The sequence below is a fragment of the Ochotona princeps genome, chromosome 4, assembly GCF_030435755.1.
Source record: "Ochotona princeps isolate mOchPri1 chromosome 4, mOchPri1.hap1, whole genome shotgun sequence".
In the NCBI taxonomy this organism is placed as follows: Eukaryota; Metazoa; Chordata; class Mammalia; order Lagomorpha; family Ochotonidae; genus Ochotona; species Ochotona princeps.
In genome coordinates, this window is record NC_080835.1 from 77,209,859 (window position 1) to 77,230,057 (window position 20,199).

At 43.3% G+C, this 20,199-nt stretch overlaps 1 protein-coding gene across 2 annotated transcripts in view; it reads right to left on the bottom strand.

The window, feature by feature from the left end:
* Positions 1–20,199, bottom strand: part of DLAT (dihydrolipoamide S-acetyltransferase) — a 40,274-nt gene that overhangs the window by 15,655 nt on the left and 4,420 nt on the right. For both annotated transcript variants that reach the window (XM_058663912.1, XM_004585059.3), the window contains exons 5-10: positions 19,356–19,482; positions 17,890–18,077; positions 16,409–16,562; positions 9,992–10,059; positions 8,333–8,428; positions 7,915–8,022 (exon numbers count right to left, since the gene is read on the bottom strand). In XM_058663912.1, coding sequence (XP_058519895.1) covers positions 7,915–8,022; positions 8,333–8,428; positions 9,992–10,059; positions 16,409–16,562; positions 17,890–18,077; positions 19,356–19,482 — 741 coding nt within the window. The remainder of the gene's footprint in view (positions 1–7,914; positions 8,023–8,332; positions 8,429–9,991; positions 10,060–16,408; positions 16,563–17,889; positions 18,078–19,355; positions 19,483–20,199) is intronic.

Genomic DNA, 20,199 nt, shown 5'->3' on the forward strand with positions numbered 1-20,199 from the left:
CAGAGGAGGGAAGTTGGTTCTGTCGTTTTAAACTTTGCCTTGCTAAGCACTGAGCTGCAGCTGCATCCCGTAAGTTACAGTATGTTCTACCTTCCTATGTTTTCATTCATCTCAACTAAAGCAAAATATTAACTGTTTGAAAGGCTAGCCAAATGACAACACAAATGGGTAAATGCTTAGTTAGATTCATTAAGAAAAATTAGAGAAGAAAGGGGGCCTCACCATCTGTCTTACAGAAATAAAATATATCGTAAGGAATACCCTGACCAACCATATGAGAATAAATCAGATAATCTGGATGAATAAAATTGAATAAAGAAAAAAAAACACAGAAACTCTGAAAAGACCTGCCATAACCAGTAAGAGATGGAATTTAGTCATTTTTAAATTACCCATGGGGTCCAGTGTTGTGGTGCTAAAGATTAAGAGCCACAAATGTCATCAACAGTGCATATTAGATCATCAATTGGTTGTGGCTGTATCTCTTTCAAGCTTCCTAGCAATGCACCTGGGAGGACAGTAGAAGATGGCCCAAGAGCTTGTGCCCTAGCCACAAATTTGTGAGACCAGGACAAAGCTGCTGGCTCATGGGTTTGGCTCAGCCTAAACAAGCTATTTGGGGAGCGAACCAAAGGATGGAAGATCTCAATATCTCTGAGTCTCTCCCTTTCTCATATCACAGCTCATTTCACAAATAAATCACTTTTTAAAAGCAAAAACAAGAAAAAACAGATCCAAACAGACTCATGGGAGAAATCTGAGAAACATTTAACCAATTAAATAAATTCTTCACAATTTGTTTCCAAAACATAGGAGGGCACAAATAATTCTCCACTCATACTATAAAAGCCAATTATAACCCAATAACAAAATCAAAGACATTACAAAGATACACACACTCAAACACTATGCACTTACCTCTATCCTAATTAGACACAAAAATGTTCAACAAAATACTAGCAAACAAAACCAAGCAATATATAAAAGGATCATTCACTATGATGAAATAGGACTTACGCAAGGAGTACAGGATTTAGTTAACAACTACTATAATTTGGATATGATTTATCTCCACAAGCTCAAGCACTGAAGGTTTGGCTCTGATGTTAAAAGGTGGAACCTTTGGGTCTGGCGTGGTGGCCTAGAGGCTAAAATCCTTACCTTGAACGCACTGGAATCCCATACGGGCACCGGTTCTAATCCCGCCAGCCCCACTTAACTTCCAGCTCCCTGCTTGTGGCCTGGGAAAGCAGTCGAGGACGGCCCAAATCCTTGGGTTCCTGCACCCGTGTGGGAGACCCAGAAGAGCTCCTGGCTCCTGGCTCCTGACTGGATCAGCACAGCACAGGCTGTTGTGTTCACTTGGGGAGTGAATCATCGGACGGAAGGAAGATATTTCTGTCTCTCCTCCTCTCTATATATATCTGACTTTGCAATAAAAATAAACAAATTTTTTTTAAAAATACACTCTTAAAAAAAAACAAAAGTGGAACCTTTAAGAACCGAGGTCTAGCAAGGCACTGCTGGGGGAGCTGCCTTCAGAAGGCATTGAGGGGCCCGGCGGCGTGGCCTAGCAGCTAAAGTCCTCGTCTTGAAAGCCCCAGGATCCCATATGGGCACCGGTTCTAATACCGGCAGCTTCACTTCCCATCCAGCTCCCTGCTTGTGGCCTGGGAAAGCAGTTGAGGACGGCCCAATGCATTGGGACACTGCAGCCGCATGGGAGACCCGGAAGCGATTCCAGGTTCCCGGCTTCGGATTGGCGCATCGGCCCGTTGTGGCTCACTTGGGGAGTGAATCATTGGACGGAAGATCTTCCTCTCTGTCTCTCTCCTCCTCTGTGTATATCTGGCTGTAATAAAATGAATAAATCTTAAAAAAAAAAAAAAGAAGGCATTGAGGCAGAATCAATGTGGTTGATCAACCCTGGACTTTCTTTTGACTGCCAAAACTGAGCTAAATAAATGTCCTTTACAAAGTCACCCAGCTTCAACTATTTCATTACAGCAATAACAACAAAATGGATTAACATACATCTAAATTATTATAAGACTCTATTTTTTAGTTTTCATTTAGTTGAGACACAACTCTCTAATTCACTGGTTTCTACCCAAATGCCCACAAAAGCCAAAGCTTTAAGTCAAAAGCTTACCAGGTTTCCCAAGACAAGGACTCAGCAGTTTGAACCACCATCACTGTCTCCCAAAGTCTGCATTAGCAGAAAGCTATAATCAGGAACTGGAGGTGGGACTTGAACCCAAGTACTCTAATAGGTGAGGCACGTATCCTGTTGTAACCACCAGGCCAAACAAGCAACCCTAACAATGCTGTCACAGAATACAGGACAGCCCAGGCTGGGATTGTAGCACAGCCAGTTAAGCGACCTCCTGCAAAGCCAGCATCCCTTGTAAGCACCAGTTGGATTCCTTGCTGCTCCATTTCCAACCCAACTCCCCGCTAAGTAGCCTGGGAAAAGCAGCAAATGAGGTCCTGAATGTTGGGACCTGCCTCCACGTGGGAAGCCTGGATGAAGCTCCTGCCTCCTGGCTTCAGCCTGACCAAGACCTAGCTGTTACAGGCATTTGGGGACTGAACCAAGATGGATCTCCTTCTCTCAGTCAATGGCTTTCTGTTTGTAACTCTGCCTTTCAAATAAACAAACCTTAAAGAAAGGGAAAAAAAAGGTCACCTTAAGAAACATAAAAAAGCACTTGAGAAAATTCAATACCCGTCATTACAATAAAAAACACAGCAAAACAGGAATAGCAGAGAATTTTCTCAACCTGATGAGAAACTAGATGTAAACTTCTCCCCAACTATCATCATTCTTAACTATTAAAAATGTATTCTCCCTAAGATCGAGATGTCTACTATGGCCACTTACATTCCAAATCATACTAGCCAGAGCAATTAGGCAGACAGAGCATCAGAACAGATCAGAAACAAAATTATCTCTACAGATAACATGATCCAATATACAGAGTTCCTAAGGAACCAACTAAAAATATATTAGAACTAATATACAAGTTTACTAGTATAGCTACAAGGTATAAGATCAACATGTAAGAATCAACTGTATTCTTCTGCAGTCACAATGAGCAATCGGTACATGAAACTTACAAAAGAATCCCATTTACAGTAATAGAAAGAATGACCTATCTGAAAATAAATAGAAACCATGCATGAACTGGTACTGTGGCACAGTGCATTAAGCAGCTGCTGCAACACCCACATCCACTGTGTTGCAGTCACTTGAAGAATGAAGCAGCAGATGGAAGGTCTCTAACACTCTGCCTTTAAACTAAAACTTAAACTGCTGCAAGGAAACAAAAGGCACTAATCTTAATGGCTTTAGCACAAAAGAAAAAAACAGATGAATTGACATGGTAAGAAATCTGAGCTTCAAAGGACACCACCATCAACAAGTGAGCAAACAACCCACAATGGGGAGAAATTTTCTGTAAACCCTTTATCTTATAAGCGACTATATCTAGAGTGCATCTTATATATAATTAGAGTACGTAAATATTATGTATAATAATGAAAAGATATAGTTCAACTATAAAAAAAGACCACAATTTTTATAAATAACACATATGAACGCCAATAAACACATGAAAAAAGTCCCCTCATTAGCTATCAATTAAAACCATAATAATAAAAAAAATATTTCTTTTTTTAAAGATTTATTTTATATTTACTGGAAAGTCAGATATACAGAGAGAAGTAGAGACAGAGAAGAAGATCATTTGTTCATTCACTCCCCAAGTGGCCACAATGGCTGGAGCTATGCCAATCTGAAGCCAGGAGCCAGGAGCCAGGAGCCTCTTCCAGATCTCCAATGCTGTTGCAGGGACCCAAGACTTTGGGCCATCCTCAACTGCTTTCCCAAGCCACAAGCAGGGAACTGGATGGAAACGGGGGCCACCGGGATTAGAACCGGCCACCATATGGGATCCTGGCACTTGCAACGCAAGGACTTTGGCCGCTAGGCAACCGCACCAGGCCCCAGTACAAACATTTGTAAGGAGCCCTCACACAGCATTAGTAAGGATGATGTGGATACTTTGTAGAGCAGTCTGACACTTGCACAAAAACCTAAACATAGTTGTTAGCCCCAGGAGTAGCAAGCTAGGCTTTCTTCTGTGGCACTGGCATCCCACATAGGCACCAGCTCAAGTCCTGGCTGCTCTATTTCCTATTCAGCTCCCTGTTTCTGGCCTGGGAAAGCAATGCAGAATGGCTCAAATCCTTAGGATCCTATACCCTCTGTGGACATTCAGAGAGGGCTCCTATTCCAGCCCAACTCAGCTCTGACTGTTACAGCCATTTGGAAAGTGAGCCAGAGGATGGAAGATTTGTCTCTCCTTCTCTAACTCTGCCAAATAAAAATAATTTTTTAAAAAGGTAAACTTGTGTATTTATGCATTATATATTATGTATGTATGAGTTATGTATGATCTGGCAGTTGTACTTATAGGTATATATTCAACAGAAATTAAAACTGTTTCCACAGAAACTGATACACAAAAATTGTACAGAATTAATAGTCAAAAAGTGCAAACAACGCAAATGTATATCAGCTAATAATTACCTAAATAACGGCCCAGCAGCGTGGCCTAGCGGCTTAAGTCCTCACCTTGAAAGCCCCGGGATCCCATATGGGCGCCGGTTCTAATCCCAGAAGCTCCACTTCCCATCCAGCTCCCTGCTTGTGGCCTGGGAAAGCAGTCGAGGACGGCCCAATGCATTGGGACACTGCACCCGCGTGGGAGACCCGGAGGAGGTTCCAGGTTCCCGGCATCGGATCGGCGCGCATCGGCCCGTTGCGGCTCGCTTGGGGAGTGAATCATCGGACGGAAGATCTTCCTCTCTGTCTCTCCTCCTCTCTGTATATCTGACTTTGTAATAAAAATAGCAAAAATCTTTAAAAAAAAAAATAATTACCTAAATAAAATGTGACATATTTGTAATGAAATACTATTCAATAAAAAGAAATGCAAAAACGAAAAATGCTACAAATGATGGACCTTGGGAATAAGCTAATTTTGAATAAGCCATTCTGAAAAGCTCAATTAGTGTAGATTCCATAACCATAATGGGCCTTTGTACACTGACGGAAAGTACATGAGCGGTTTCTTAGGACTGTGGAAGACGATCAGAGGATTAGAAAAATTGACTAAGTAAAATAAAAGATTACTTTTTGGGGTAATGAAAACATTCAAAAAATTATAATGATTGTTACTAGACAGTTATGAATACTCTAAAAACCACTGAATTCTGTATTTTAATGAGTGAATGGCATGACACACAGATTATACCTAATAAAGCCATTTAAAAGAACTGAAGACATAATTTTTTAGACACATTTAACTCTAAAGCCCTGGGACTAAAGTATTCAACAAAATGGAAAAAAAATTCTGCTCTCAGGAAGCTTACAGTCTACACTTCACAAGTAAAGCACACAATATTTTATATGGGGCCTGGTGTGATATCCTAGCGGCTAAAGTCTTCACCTTGCAGGTGCTGAGGTCCCATATGGACGCCGATTCTAATCCCAACGGCCCCATTTCCAATCCAGCTCTCTGCCTGTGGCCTGGGAAAGCAGTCAAGGACGGCCCAAAGCATTGGGACTCTGCACCCGCATCGGAGACTCGGAAGAGCTCCTGGCTCCTGGCTTTGGATCAGCTCAACTCCAACCACTGCAGCCATTTGGGAGGTGAAACAACAGACAGATCTTTCTCTCTGTTTCTCCTCCTCTATATATATCTGACTTTCCAATAAAAATATAATAAATCTTTTTTTAAAAAAAAAAACAATATTTTATATGATTTTGAGAGCCAAAGAAAAAATAAAGATAAGCAAGGAGAACTAAGGAAGCAGAACTAAGGAAGGAATGAGGAGAGGAAATGGCAATTTTAGAGTAAGGTAATCAAGTAAGACCAAAGAAAATGATGCTGAGGCAAATTACTAAGGAGGTAAAGAAGGAATCCATGTAGCTATTAGAGGCTCCAAGCATTAGCAAGTTCAAAGAGCTTATACATGAACGAGCAAAAAATAGCAAAGCGAACACTGAGTCTTCAGTAGAGTGAGCAAGCAGGCAAATTACCTATAGGAGCAGAGGCTGGAGAGTTTTTCCAAAATACCCCAGAACAATCATGTGTGCCACTGCTAGGGGGTAATGGCTTTTAATTTTGTCTTCCTTGAAAAGATCTTTCATATCCCTCCCTCCTGTTTCATTCTTAATACATCTTGCAGTACAGTCTTTCTTAAAACAGTGATATTATCATATCACTTTACTGTACAAGCATATAATGGTTTCCCAGTGTCAAGTTAGTAAATCTTCGTTCTTTTCCAAGATCTTCCGCTACTGATCTCCTGCATACCCACTCTAGAGCAGATAGCCTATACGCTATGCTCAGTTCCAGGTCTGTAAGTCATTTCCATTTCTTAAGCACTTTCATTTTATGATATTCTATCACTAGCATAGACTTTCTTCAACTTGTCTCCAAAACAAATCCTTATTTTCCACAGTTAAAATCAACCTTTTCCTTTGCTATTATGAATCCTCCCTTTCTTTGAACTATTGCTAATATTTAATTTATACAATGCAATATAGCTATTTACAGACATTACCACACAAATTACAACGCAATATTGTGGTGCTTCTGTGGCCTTAAGGCCTACCACCCTTAGATGTCAACCTGTGGCAAATGTGGCCACCCTGCCAAGCACAAGAGGAAGTATAGCTGGAATGTCAAAGCTAGAAGACAAGACACCAGTGGGACCGGTCGGACAAAGCACCTAAAAAGAGTACACGGCAGACTGAGGCGCGGATTCCATGAAGGGGCAACACCTGAACCCAAGAGTTAGCTACTATAGCAGACAGCTCATCTTGAGAATTCCACCAAAGAGTCACAAACAACTGTTCTGGTTTTAGAATAAAAATAAATAAATGAACATTAAGTAGCTGCTTGGTATTTATGTATAAATACAAAGTGAACACAGTGCTTACTTATCAAAAGAGACTCAAGTATTAGATCATGATGACTCAGCTAGGCTAAACCTATCTATTACAAAGTCACCTTTAAGTAGATTTCAATTAGAGGCCAGCACTATGGAGCAGCAAGCCAAGTCACCTCCCACAACACCAGCATCCCAGGTGGGTACTGGGTCTTGTCCTGGCTGCTGACTCCTGATCCTGCTCCTTGCTAATGGCCCACGTGCTTGAGCCTCTCTCACTTACGTGGGAGACTTACATGAAGGTTCTGACTCGCAGCTTTGGTGTAGCCCAGCGCTGGCCTTTGCAGTCACCTGGGGAATAGACTGGGTGATGGAGGATCTTTTTTTATCTCTAACTTTGCTTTTCAAATAAATAAAGTATTTTAAAAAAAAATTAGTTTCTAAGATTAGAATATCTCCAGGATATTCTCTGCAAAATATAGACATCTGTTTTCCATTACTGACTGACATTCTGTAACAGGATATATGGGTCAAAATGCTATGTGTTCACTGGTTACTCAAAACCATGTCAATTCCATAATGTTACAAATTGCTGTTAATGTTATATTGGGACTCTTAATTGACTGGGATGATATTCTACCAGCTCTAACTTTGGACCAGAAATGGTCTCCCCAAGAAACTGTTCAACCCATCTGGAGAATAAGTAGCTGGACTCTATGTTTGGTATATGTTTGCAAGGAAAGAATCTTGATTGAATTTGAACTGTAATACTGCATCAAGGTGGAGGAATCCACCAGGGGGGAGGGGCGTGGGAAGGGGTGGGGGGATTCCCAGAGCCTATGAAACTGTCACATAATGCATAATAATTAATAAAAAAAAAAATGCTATGTGTTTAGTAAGGAAAAACAAAGTTAGTAATTTAAGGAACTGGAATTTTCCAGGTCTCTTTACCTTATTAAGTTCTTTCCGTACTAACAAGACTTCTCCCATATTTACATCAATGGAAAGGTAATAATGAGGTATGGTCTGTTTTGATTGCATTAACCGCTGTGCAATAACCTGAAACCAAAGAAAAACTTAAAAAGTCACTTATTTAGGTTAGACAAGATCATACCTAAATCAGACCTTTGCCTGCCTTTTCACTCTAACATCCAGTAATGCTCAACATTGGCATTAATAGAGCCGGAAAATGGAGTACTGTGCCACAACATACTTCTTCTAGTAAACTTAATCAGAACACAATGCTTTATTCCTTTATAGTGTCCATCTGACACTCTCAAATGAAAAGACCTCTGTTACTGCTTAAACTATGCATGCAACTGAACAGCAGAGTCAGCATATTCCCAGCGGCTCACGGTAATGCTCTTACTCGGCGAATGTTGCTTATTGGTATATCTGTGAAAACGCCTGTAGGAACTGGTGCCACTCCTGGACTAGGAGGAGGAGGAACAGCAGCTGCTGGAGCCTATGGGGGGTGGGAGGAGGACAGAAAAACAAAAAAGCTTAGAAACAGAGGTGCAGCTGGATACATTTATTGAAATATTACACTATCAAGAAAAAATATTATGCTATCCTCCATAAATATACATAATTACTATGGAGCACAATAGTTCAATCTTAGCATAAGATTAGGAAAAGCTACTAGTGATGCTTTTGTTCTTTCTTTCTTTTAAATTTATTTGAGAGGTAAGGAAATAGAGGGAGCTCCCTCTACTGGTTCACTTCCCAGATGCCTGCAACATCCTAATGCAAACTTCCCATGTGCGCATCAGGGATCTAACCACTTAGACCATCACCATCTGCGTCATCAGTAAGCAAAGATCAGGGGCAGAGCTGGAATTCAAAGCCAGGAACGCTGATATGTTATGCAAGTGTCCCAACCCGACAACCTAACTGTTAGACAAAACACCTGACTTCTCAGTGATTCTTTTATAGATGCAAAGTAAAAAACAGTAAAAGTTAAATAGAAGAAAAGCTATTTTCTGCTACATAGAGCAAAATAATATTTGGATTTAGACTGCTTCATAGTTTTAATTTTTTTACTTAGGATTCTAGCATGTTTAAAGTGTCATCATTCTGTGAGTCAGTGTATTCAGTAATTATGTCAAAATAACTTTGATATTACAAAATTACCTTCAGGAAACATAGCCAAGACATTCTAAAATTGAAAGAACTGAGACATAACCCAGCTAATAGATTATCTCAAAAAGGTGACGAAAAAACAAGGACAAATCTCCAAAGCAAACATCTAAATAAATAAATAATCTTCCTTTATCTTAGCTGATTTTTTGAACAGCCTAAATCAAACAAGTTGGATAACTGGATTTAATTCCTAAATGGACTAACCACATGAACTCTATACAAACAACATGCAAGCATCTTTTTAAAAAAAACAAAGATCAAATGAAAGAATATGTCGGAAAAATTCCAGTATCTCAGGCCAATGTTCTAATCCAGTGGGTTACGTTGCTGCCTGTGACATCAGCCTCCCATTCGCGCGCTGTTTGAGTCCTGGCTAGTCCACTTTTGACCCAGCCCCTGCTAATATACTTGGGACAACAGGAGATGGCCCAAGTGCTTGGGTACGTGCACACATGTGGGGGACAAGATGAGTTCCAGTTTCCTGGTTTTGGTTTGGCCCAGGCCCATCCGTTGCAGCCATTTGGGGAGTAAGCCAGCAGATGGAAAATAGTGAGAGATTCGTTCTCTCTCTCTCTCTCTCTCTCTCTCTTTCTTTCTCTCTCTGTAACTTTAAGTCTTTCAAATAAATAACTCTTTAATTTTTTTTTCAGTATTTCTACTTAAAATACAATCTGGATTTCATGCCAATATAGTATATCATTTTTAGTTTTGTATATATATTATAGCACATACATATCTAAAGACTGTTAAGCCATTGGAATTAGGAGGAAACATGCTTTTACCTAAGCCATTTAATTTATAAATGATGTACAGCTGGACTAAGCAGGACAAAGCACTTTGAAAGGACAAACTGCTAAGAAAAATCCATGAGTCAAACGGAACTCACAGGAGCAGCTTTTGTAGGCACAAAAGAGTCGATGTCTTTCTTGATGATTCTGCCATCTGGGCCTGTCCCTGGAAGAGGTATATAAACATTACATATATGATGACATACTGCTAGTCCCTAAGGACATCAATCTGTAATCCTAAAGCAAAGCCTCTTTAGGTTTGCTACAAAACTCTGAAGAGACCACAACTTAAACAAACAAACAAAAAAAGATTTTTTTTTTTAGTTGGAAAGTCGGACTTCCAGAGAGGAGAGAAAAAGAGAAAGATCTTCCGTCCACTGGTTCACTCCCCAAGTGGCCGCAAAGACTGGAACTGGGCCAGGAGCCTCCTCTGGGTCTCCCACGCAAGTGCAGGGTTCCAAGGCATTGGGCCGTCCTCAACTGCTTTCCCACGCCACAAGCAGGGAGCAGGATGGGAAGTGGAGCAGCTAGGAAATGAACCAGCACCCATACGGGATTCCGGCACTTGCAAGGTGATGACTTTAGCCACTAAGCTACTGCACCGGGCCCATAGGACCACAAGTTTAAACTCAGTCCCTTAAGGTTCTCCCATAGAACACCTACCAACTTAGGCCAATTGCTAATTTTAAGTCACACTGTTAGTGGATCTCCTAATTAATGCAAATTTCCTTAACTCTCTTAGAGTTTTAGCTAAGTCACAATTACTTTATCTTCTTTTTTAATTTTTTTTTATTTTGATAATCTTACATAGTTGATTAGGATATAAAGGGTCAAGGGTTACAGGAAAGTGGGTAAGACCACCGTTTCCACATCATTTATTTCCTGTATCTGGGGTAAGAAGAGAAACAAAGGGAGAAGCCCCACCCAGCCTCCCACCCATTCTAGGTCCCCAATGTGGGGCATGCTCCGAGGGTCCTGCTTACGCAGTTTTGATAGTTCAACAGGTCTGAATTTCTGCCAATCTCGCCATTCCACGCACAATTAAATCTCTTCAGAATCCACTGGCTGACATAGTCTCTTTAAGGTTGAGGTTCCGAGATCAGCAGTTCAGTTGGAGGGATCTCCAAAGAAACTTCATCTGAGGCGATCCCAGACCTGATTCTTGTGTGTGCTTGCCAGGACAGGGTCCGGCACAGTCTGTCGTCCCAATCAGCTTATGCATATGTTGGTGGTTGCAACTCCTGGGTCAGTTCTGTTTCCAGCCCTGTCTTCCACGCGAACCAATGACTGTTGCAGTCCAGCCCGATCCTGCCCACTTCATACTCGGCCCTCCTGCAAACCAGTGGGAGCTGCAGCCTAGTCAGGGTGACTCACCGTGACCCCCACCAGGCCTGCCCCCTACCCTGGTTCCCATGCTTACCAGTAAGTATCGCAGGCTTGTTCAGTCTGTCCCACATCCCATTCAGCTCTCATACATGTCAATGGGCATTGAAGCCTAGTTCAACTCAACCAACCCTATTATCCAGCCCGCACACATACTGGCGGATGCCTTTCTGCCTAGCCACCCCTGCCCCTGTCTTGGTTTTCATGCTCTCCAGTGGGAGAGGTGCCCATTATCTCCCCACTAGGCCACTCCCATTCCCAAATCTTGCACTCTGCAGGTGGTTCTGAAGTTTAGCTTGACAGATTTAGCCCCCAGTGCCAGCCTCTGTCAGCTGATGTTGCGGCAAGGCCCAAAAAACCCTGACCCACTCTAATTTATGCTTGTACCACTCAGAGCAGTCAGCCCAGCCTGGCTTTTTCCTGATCTAGCTTACATGAGGCCCACAGGTGTTGTAGCCCTACCTGGTCTGGTCTGCCTCCATCCCAGCTCAAGCTTTCCAGTGGGAGTTGGCTGTCCAGCAGAGAGCCCACATTCCCCCTTCTGTTGCCCCCTCCCTCCCTGGTTCTCACATGTACTGTTTGGACACTGTGGCCACATCTGGTACAGCTCACCTCACCTTGGCATTTCGTAATGTGCACTGGTATGTGTGCGACCGAATCTGGTCTGACCCAAACTCTATTCTGGGGCTCGGATTCGCCAGCAGGTGATGTGAACTGGTTCAGCCTGGTCTGCCCCCAACCTATGCCAAATCTATGCCAGTGGGTATCCTTCTCTTGCCTTTTCTGGATTGCTCCCTATTGTGGTTCCTGCGCTCACCTGCAAGGACTGTGTCCTGTAAGAAGAGTTGCACAGGCTCCTCCATCAGAACCTTTCCCTATGCAAGATCTTGCACATACTGGTGGGTCCAGGGGCCAGCCCTACTTAGTCCACCTCCTGTCCTGGCAGGAACAGTAGTCTTTCCTTGCTAGCCTTCAATACACTCTGTTTCTTACTTTTAATGTTTCAGCCCAGTCAAGGTTCGTCCATACCCAGACACTGCTCACTCATGGCTCAGTAGGGGCAGAGACCTAGCCTAGTCCGCCCTACATTTACATAGGTTCTCCATAGCACCGAATGGTGCTGGAGTCTAGCCTGGTTAGGTGCGCCCAGCCCCAGTTCACAATTGTGCCAAGGGAGTTTGCAACCATATCCAGACCAGAACGCAGTCCCCACTCTGCCCCCCGCACTCACCAGTGGAAACCCCAACCCAGCAAGGATGTACTCTCACAGCTCCCCAACCAGGTCTATTCCCTGCCCTAGATTACATGTGTGCCAGTGGTTGCTCTGACCCAGTTGGCTTAGCCCCTCACTTGTCTCAGCCTTTGTCCTTGATGCTGTGGCCTAGCATCCCTGGTTCATGCAGACCAGTCTGTGTAAGAGCCTAGCTCGGCTTGACCTGTGCTCCACCCTGATTTCTGTTCTTCCTTGTGAGTTGAGGTTTGTTCGGCCCTGCCCAGTCCGACCCTTCCAGTTGCAGCTCGGCCCACCCCACATCCTGTTTTAGGATGCACATTCGGATGCTGCTACCTTGACCTGCCCAGACTTTTGTCAGTTCCTTTACCCGTAAGTGATGGCAGGTTCCATGGTCACACCTAGCACAGTCCATTACCACCCCAAATTGTGAGCTAACCAGCAGGACTGTATTTCCACAGGGTTCGGCCCACATTTCCACCAGAGAATCTACCCCCAGATCTGGTTCTCTTGCATATTGGTTAGTGCCTTGACCCTGCCAAATGTGACCTGTCCACTGTTTCACCAATCAGTCAGGTACCGTATCTAGCGCTGCCAGACAGGCCCCCAGCCATAGTTTTCGTGTGGACTGGTGTGTGGCAGTTAGCGCTGCTCTATGCTAACAGCCCATCTCAGAATTCCCTTGTGGGCTGGTGAATCAGACTGGCCCAAATAGATCTTTCTGATTCTCCCCTCCAAACCACCAGGTCTCAGTCCCCAGAATTGCCAGCAAGTTTGGTGACCCTGTCACTGGGAATCACCAGAATTCATCCCTCACCTACACTCACACTGGGTTTATCCTTGATTGTCCCTAGGCAGCAATTACATACCCTAAAGACCCCAGAGCTTGCCACCGGGCAGTCAGCAGACAGAGCCTCGCGCCCAATAGGCGCACTGGCCACTCAAAGCCTAGGACTTGGTCACCACTTGGCAGCAGTGACCATGGCCTGAGTCCCCAGCATTGGGTCCGACCTGGCTGGGGCACCCCCTGCAGCAGCCATCCTGCAGGAGGCTTCTTTTGCCCCAGCCTCACGGCCAAACCTATCTTCTTTTTTAGACTGGGAAACATTGGCATAAAACACTGCTAAGTGAAATACATCTAAACCTCAAAAAGGAAAACCAGATGCCTTCTCCTCCTTATTAGTGATTAACAAGTAAAACACCTTTCTGAAGCCAGAAAGAGATCTCATTTGAGATCTGGATTCATTTCTCCATTAGGAATTCCTTTGGGACTGAAGTTTGGCCTAGAAGTTAAGATGCTGCTTGGGACATGCTCAACACTATCAGTGCCTGGGTTGAAGTCCCAGCTCTGCTCTCAATTCTAGTTTCCTGCTATATATGCAACTTGGGAAAGAAGTGATGGCTTAAGTGCCTGAATCCCAGGCCAGGAACAACGGATCAGTGGATACATCCTCAGCACCCATGTAGGAGATGCGGAAGAAGCTGCAATGGCTGGGGCTGAGCTGGTCTGAAGCCAGGAGCCAGGAGCTTCTTCTGGGTCTCCCACGCGGGTGGGTGCAGGGTTCCAAGGCTTTGAGCCATCCTCCACTGTTTTCCCAGGCCACAAGCAGGGAGCTGGATGGGAAGTGGGGCATCTGGGACACAAACCGGTGCCCATATGGGGTTCTGAAAGGCGAAGATTTAGCCTCTGACCTGCCATATTAGGCCCAAAATTGAGTCAAGAATCCAAGGACTCAGCTAAATATCCCAGGATGTGTGCCAGGATACACTACTATCATAATAAAGAATCAAAACGTCGTTAGTGCCTCAGCTAAAGTCTGTACTAGATTCATACTCTGACTCATCATAAGAAGTCCTCAGGTCCATATGCCCCTAAAGCTCCAACTCTATTTCTACAGAACTCCTTCCCCAGCTGAAGGCAACGGTCTAGGTTGCCTTGTACCTGGCCAAGTGTTACACTGCTGTGAGAGAAGAAGCCAATAGCTGGTAGGCACCCTGGGCTTGATTAATGCCAAACTTGTGTTACTATACTTATGTGTCAGCACAGTTGTCTATTCTATTTTTCATTTTTTTTTTCAAACATAAGTGGGGAAGGTGGGGAATGTGGGGCCAGGACACGCTACACAGGCCCCTAGGCAGGGTGGGAGGGGTGCACATTTCCCAGGGTAGGGGTTCTGGTAATGCATGAGAGTGAGACCAACTGAGGTCACATTTGACATGGAGGAATGACTTCTAGGGGTTTATACAGACCAAGGCGCAGTATTCACAGGCAGGTGAGGGTGCTGATATGGAGTGGCTAAGAGGGAGGAAACCAAAGGGCCTGTCTATATCAGGCTACAACACCTGTCTACATGGGAGACCTGGGCTGGAGGGCACGTCTGCTGGGTTGGGCCGCAGAACTCAAATGCACATGTTGGAGCAGGGAGTGGGCCACACCAGGCTAGGCTACAACACCCACCAGAAACATACAAGAGAATCAAATCTGGGGCAGATTCTGTGGGAGTCTTGTGGGCTCACCGCTGTGGGGCTGCAGGAACCACCTGTCTGCATGCAGAGCTGGAGGTGGCGACCGGCTGAATCAGGCTGCACCACAAAACTCACCTGGCCCTCTCAGGAGTTGGTGTGGGAGGGGGATGGGCCAGGCCAGATTGCAGCACCTACTGGTACATGCAAAGGCCAGGACTGAGGGCAGACTATGCCAAGCAGTGGAGACACACCTGTTAGTATGCCTGAGATCCAGGGCTGGGAAAGGGCCTGGTGGGGGAACTCTGGGCACTCTCCTGCTGGGCTGCAGCTGCCACTAGTAAGCATGACTGCCAGGGTTGGAAGTAAGCCAGGTTGGTCAAGGCAGTAGCACCCATCAGCATACATGTGGGCTGGGTATGGGGACAGGTCAGGCTGAGCTAAGTTGCAGCACCCAACGATGTACATGAGAAACAGATGGGATGTGGGCCAGCCCAGGCTGTGTTGGGCCAGGCAGCGTGGCCTAGTGGCTAAAGTCCTCACCTTGAACGCCCCAGGATCCCATATGGGCGCCGGTTCTAATCCCGGCAGCTCCACTTCCCATCCAGCTCCCTGCTTGTGGCCTGGGAAAGCAGTCGAGGACGGCCCAAAGCTTTGGGACCCTGTACCCATGTGTGAGACCTGGAAGAGGTTCCTGGTTCCCAGCTTCGGATCAGCGCGCACCAGCCGTTGCGGCTCACTTGGGGAGTGAATCATCTGACGGAAGATCTTCCTCTCTGTCTCTCCTCCTCTCTCTGTATATCTGACTTTGTGATAAAAATAAATCTTTAAAAAAAAAAAATACAAGTGTAGTTAAACAATAATTCACCTAAAGACACTATTCAGAAAACAGCAGAGCCAAAATTTAATAATAGGTGGTCTGATTCCAAACTTTAGCTCTTAGCACTAACCTGTACTTTCTTTTTAGGGACAAAAAGGTACACAAAGTATTTTCTCTCACTGTTGTTTAAGGAATTTTAATTCAGTTCTACATGAATCTTATTATTTTAAGTCATTTTAAATCATCCAACTTTATGTTCTGTTTTGCTTTCAGCTAGTATTCAGTCAACCTTGCACAAAGAGAATTTTTATCACCGTAACATTCAATTCCTACAACACAATTGAAGAAAAAAAACACTTTCCCCAACAATTAAGCAATCCCCATGAACAGAGAATAAGAAGAGAAATTTAAATTGTGTTGGCAGATCCCAGGCAGACTAAACAAAGCACAGTACAGCTTCCCTGTGCCATGGTGGCAAGGTGTTTCCCTCCCTCACCCTCTCCCCACTGTCCTAGTTAAGACAATTACATACAGTAGAACTTACTGGTCTTAAGGTCTTAAGCCAGAAATTCAGCTGACTTTTGGCTTTACAACCCCATTACATAGAAGCAGGCTTACCTTTAATTTGCGTGAGATCAATGCCTTTCTCGGCTGCCAACTTCTTTGCCAGAGGGCTAACAAACACCCGTCCCTTTGGTCCAGCAGGTGCAGCTGGCAAGGTGGCTGAAGGTGCAGGAGCTGCAGGTGAGGGAGTTGGAGCAACTGCCGCCACCTTTTGAAAAAAGTTACAAATTACTAACTTACCACTCCAAAGACTGCCCTGAAAGATGAAGGGTTTCCATTTTACTGAGAAGCTGAAACTGTCTTAATTAAATGATTTTCATCTTCTAAGTTAAGAATGCATCTTTTTTTCATTTAACCAACGCAAGAGATCAAAATGAATGGCAAGAACAATTCTTTATGCCAAAGACAGACAAAGTTTAACCCTGTATGGATGGGGAAGCCTTTTTCTGCCAAGGAACCTCTGAGTATCAACTTAAAAATTAGCCTGTTATCAACTGATCGAATTTCGAGTTTTGTCTGCAGCTGCCTTGGCAAAACCAGTCCAAAGGCCTTATATTGTTCACGGGCTGGACAGTGAAATGTGGAATATAGTATTTCTAGCCAGTATGTAATGTCCTCAACGTCTCTTCATTCCTAATCTCATGTCACTCTTTATTCTCACTCTCTTACATTTCCAATATGGTTTTTGTTTTTACTTAACTGAATTTTAAAACACCAAATTATGACGTTGAGAGAATCTTAAGAAATAAATCAACATTGTTACCTGTTAGGTCCTCATAAATATACTACAATCAGAAATCAGGTTTTCTCCGCAAGAAATGTGTATCTCATCTAGACTCATGTGACTAGCACCTGTGGAATCTTCAGCACACATACTATTTGTGCTTTATAGTTCATGCTACAAACCCATAGTGTGCATTACAAAGCTGAGAGTGATACACTAAATTCTATGCTAAACAGGTCATATTCTGTCAGTTCTTACACAAATATATGCTTGATTCTCTCCTATACGTTAATACCGAGAGAATTGAAAGTGACAGATTATTTGGTAAATTTAAAAATATATACTCTTGGGCTTGGCAGCGTGGCCTAGTGGCTAAGGTCCTCGCCTTGATCCCATATGGCCGCTGGTTCTAATCCCAGCAGCTCCACTTCCTCTCTGTCTTTCCTCCTCTCAGTATATCTGACTTTGTAATAAAAATAAAAAAAAAATAAATCTTTAAAAAAAAAAAGAAAAAATATATATACTCTTAAGTGAAACTTTGCCTTCCAGAAACACGATATCTACATCTAACGCAGATACAGCACAGCCACCTCAGCTTTGCTCCTGTAGCAGGAATCAAGACACAGAGGAGGAAAAGAAACTGCATGATCACGGCGATCCACCATGAGGCTAATGGTGGCAACCCCGCACACCCACTAGAAGTCTCCACAAATGTCAACGGACTTGTCTCCCTAATTCATAGGAACACACAGCTGAAAGGAATGTCGGATATCAGCCAGCAGGAGTCCCACAGTTCCCGCAGCATACCTACCGGCGGGGGGATAGGTGGTGGTACTTGCGGTTTTAAATCAGTTACTTCGGTTGGCCTATAGTCAGCAAATGCTGGTATATCGGCTTCTTTTTCTACAATGATACAGAGTGGGGTTCCTAAAGGGACATCTCTCGTGCCTTCAGGAACCAGGATTTTTGCCAGATAGCCTTCTTCCTGTACTTCAAAACCTTAAATAAAAGGGAGAAATATTATGGGACCTAGAAGACTCCACTATCCCTCCAAACTCACAACAGTTTTAAGCTAAAGGCTTTTCTCCTAGCTAAAGAGCCAAATTCCATATGCCATTTAACCTCTGTGTTTACCTTTATTTGAAGATGTATTTACTTATTTTGAAAGTCAGAATTACACAAAGAGAGGAAGAAAGAGGGAAGGATCCTCCATCCGCTGGCATACTCCCAAGATGGCTGCAACAGTCAGCGTAGGGCCAAGATGGAAAGTCCTGATTTCTGGCTCCTGGCTCTGGACTGGCCCAGACTTGGCTGTTGCAGCCATTTACGGAATGAACCAGCAAGTGAAAGGCCTATCGTTCCTCTTTCTGTCATTCTACATCTCATATAAATGAACACATCTTTAAAAAAAAGGGGGGGGGGCATGTTTGTTTGGCACATGGTCCACAGAGTCTTCTGAGTCTATGAAGTTTGATCAAGATAATATTTCTCTAATGACTAGAGTCTCTAATGGGTCTCTACATGACAGTGTTTAGGATTCCACAGATAAAAAAGGAGCTGCTCTAGTGGAAGTGGGGAGACAGGGGGCAGGGCACTGCAGGGTCCTATGCTTTGCTTCTCTCTTGCCATCATGAATTAGATGGACTTTAAAATCACAAGTTCAAAGTCACCACTTCAGAGGATGCCCGGAATCTCCCACTACATCTTTGGAAAAAAGACTGAAGTCTCTTAAGAGTAGTAATCATGGCATAGAGGGGAAAAAATGTTTAATACCTACAAATATCTATAAATATTATCATACAGGATTATCTCTATGGGTTCTACTTTTGAGAATTTAAAACAGAACAAATGCATACATGGAATACATACACACACACACACACACACAAACACCCTGGTTTTAATTTTCTCTCAAAGTCATCTTAAATTCTTTGGTATTTCTCTGCCCTGGTGCTGTAATTTTTCTCTGTTTTCTCTTCCTTATTTTTAACAACAGCAGTTCATACATAACTTGTCAGTAATAAAGCTAGAAAGCAAACTCTGGCCAAAGAACAACATCCTAGTTGACATATCTTTGATTTAATGAGTGCAGTAGGGCACCTACAAATCTAACTTTGTTTGTTTGTTTTTGTTGTTGTTATAAAACATACTGTCCCAGGAAATGGGAACTCAGAATTACAAAGTTTTCATGTTATCACTCACATAGGAAAGAATGGCAATCCTCTTGCTCATTGGAATACTCAGTGCCTCAACCAGTAAGAGCTGAAGAAATCTCACCTATGGTGGCCTTGTCGGTCTCTATCTCTGCCAGTAAGTCTCCTTCATTTAGCTTTTCACCCACTTTTTTTTCCCATCTCTGAACTGTGCCCATGGTCATGGTGGGAGAGAGGGCAGGAAGAAGTACCTGTAGAAATAAAAAAATCACTTGCTTAACACTAGGAAGCCTTGGACAAAACAGAATTCAGTCAAGCTTAAATAATTTCATGGAAGGACAATAACAATGGCAATCCAAATAATTTTAACAGCAAAAGGTCAGTCCCTCAACAGGCTCCCAATGGCTAAATCACCTTTCAGATCCTAAGCTGTACAGTATCTGACCCAACATAAGCCAAGACTTCTTTCAGGCTGCTAAAATTACTTCCACAACATAAAGCATCTTTAAACCTTTGTGTTTTAACAGAGGAAGATGGAGATTTCTCTGTTCACAGAATGATCTTGTCCAAGAGCCTTCTGCTATAATTTGGCAGTGCTCTAGACATAAGCATCTGTCCTCTCACACACAAGTAACTGCATTCATTCCAAAATCTCAGATATCTTTGCAAGATACAAAAACAACAATACTAAGAACTGCTCTCTGGTGACTATAGTTAGTAACAATCTATTTTATTCTTAAAAATTGCCAAGAGGAATAGACTTCAAGCATTATAACCGTACACACAAAAAGATGGTGAGTATCTAAGGAAATTGATGCATCAATTAATTCACTGCAGTCATCCCACAATGCACTATTTCTTTTTCTTCTTTTTTTTAATTACATTGCATTATGTGACACAGTTTTATAGGTACTAGGCTTCCCCCTACCCCTCCCCAAACCCTCTCCCCATGGTGGATTCCTCCACCT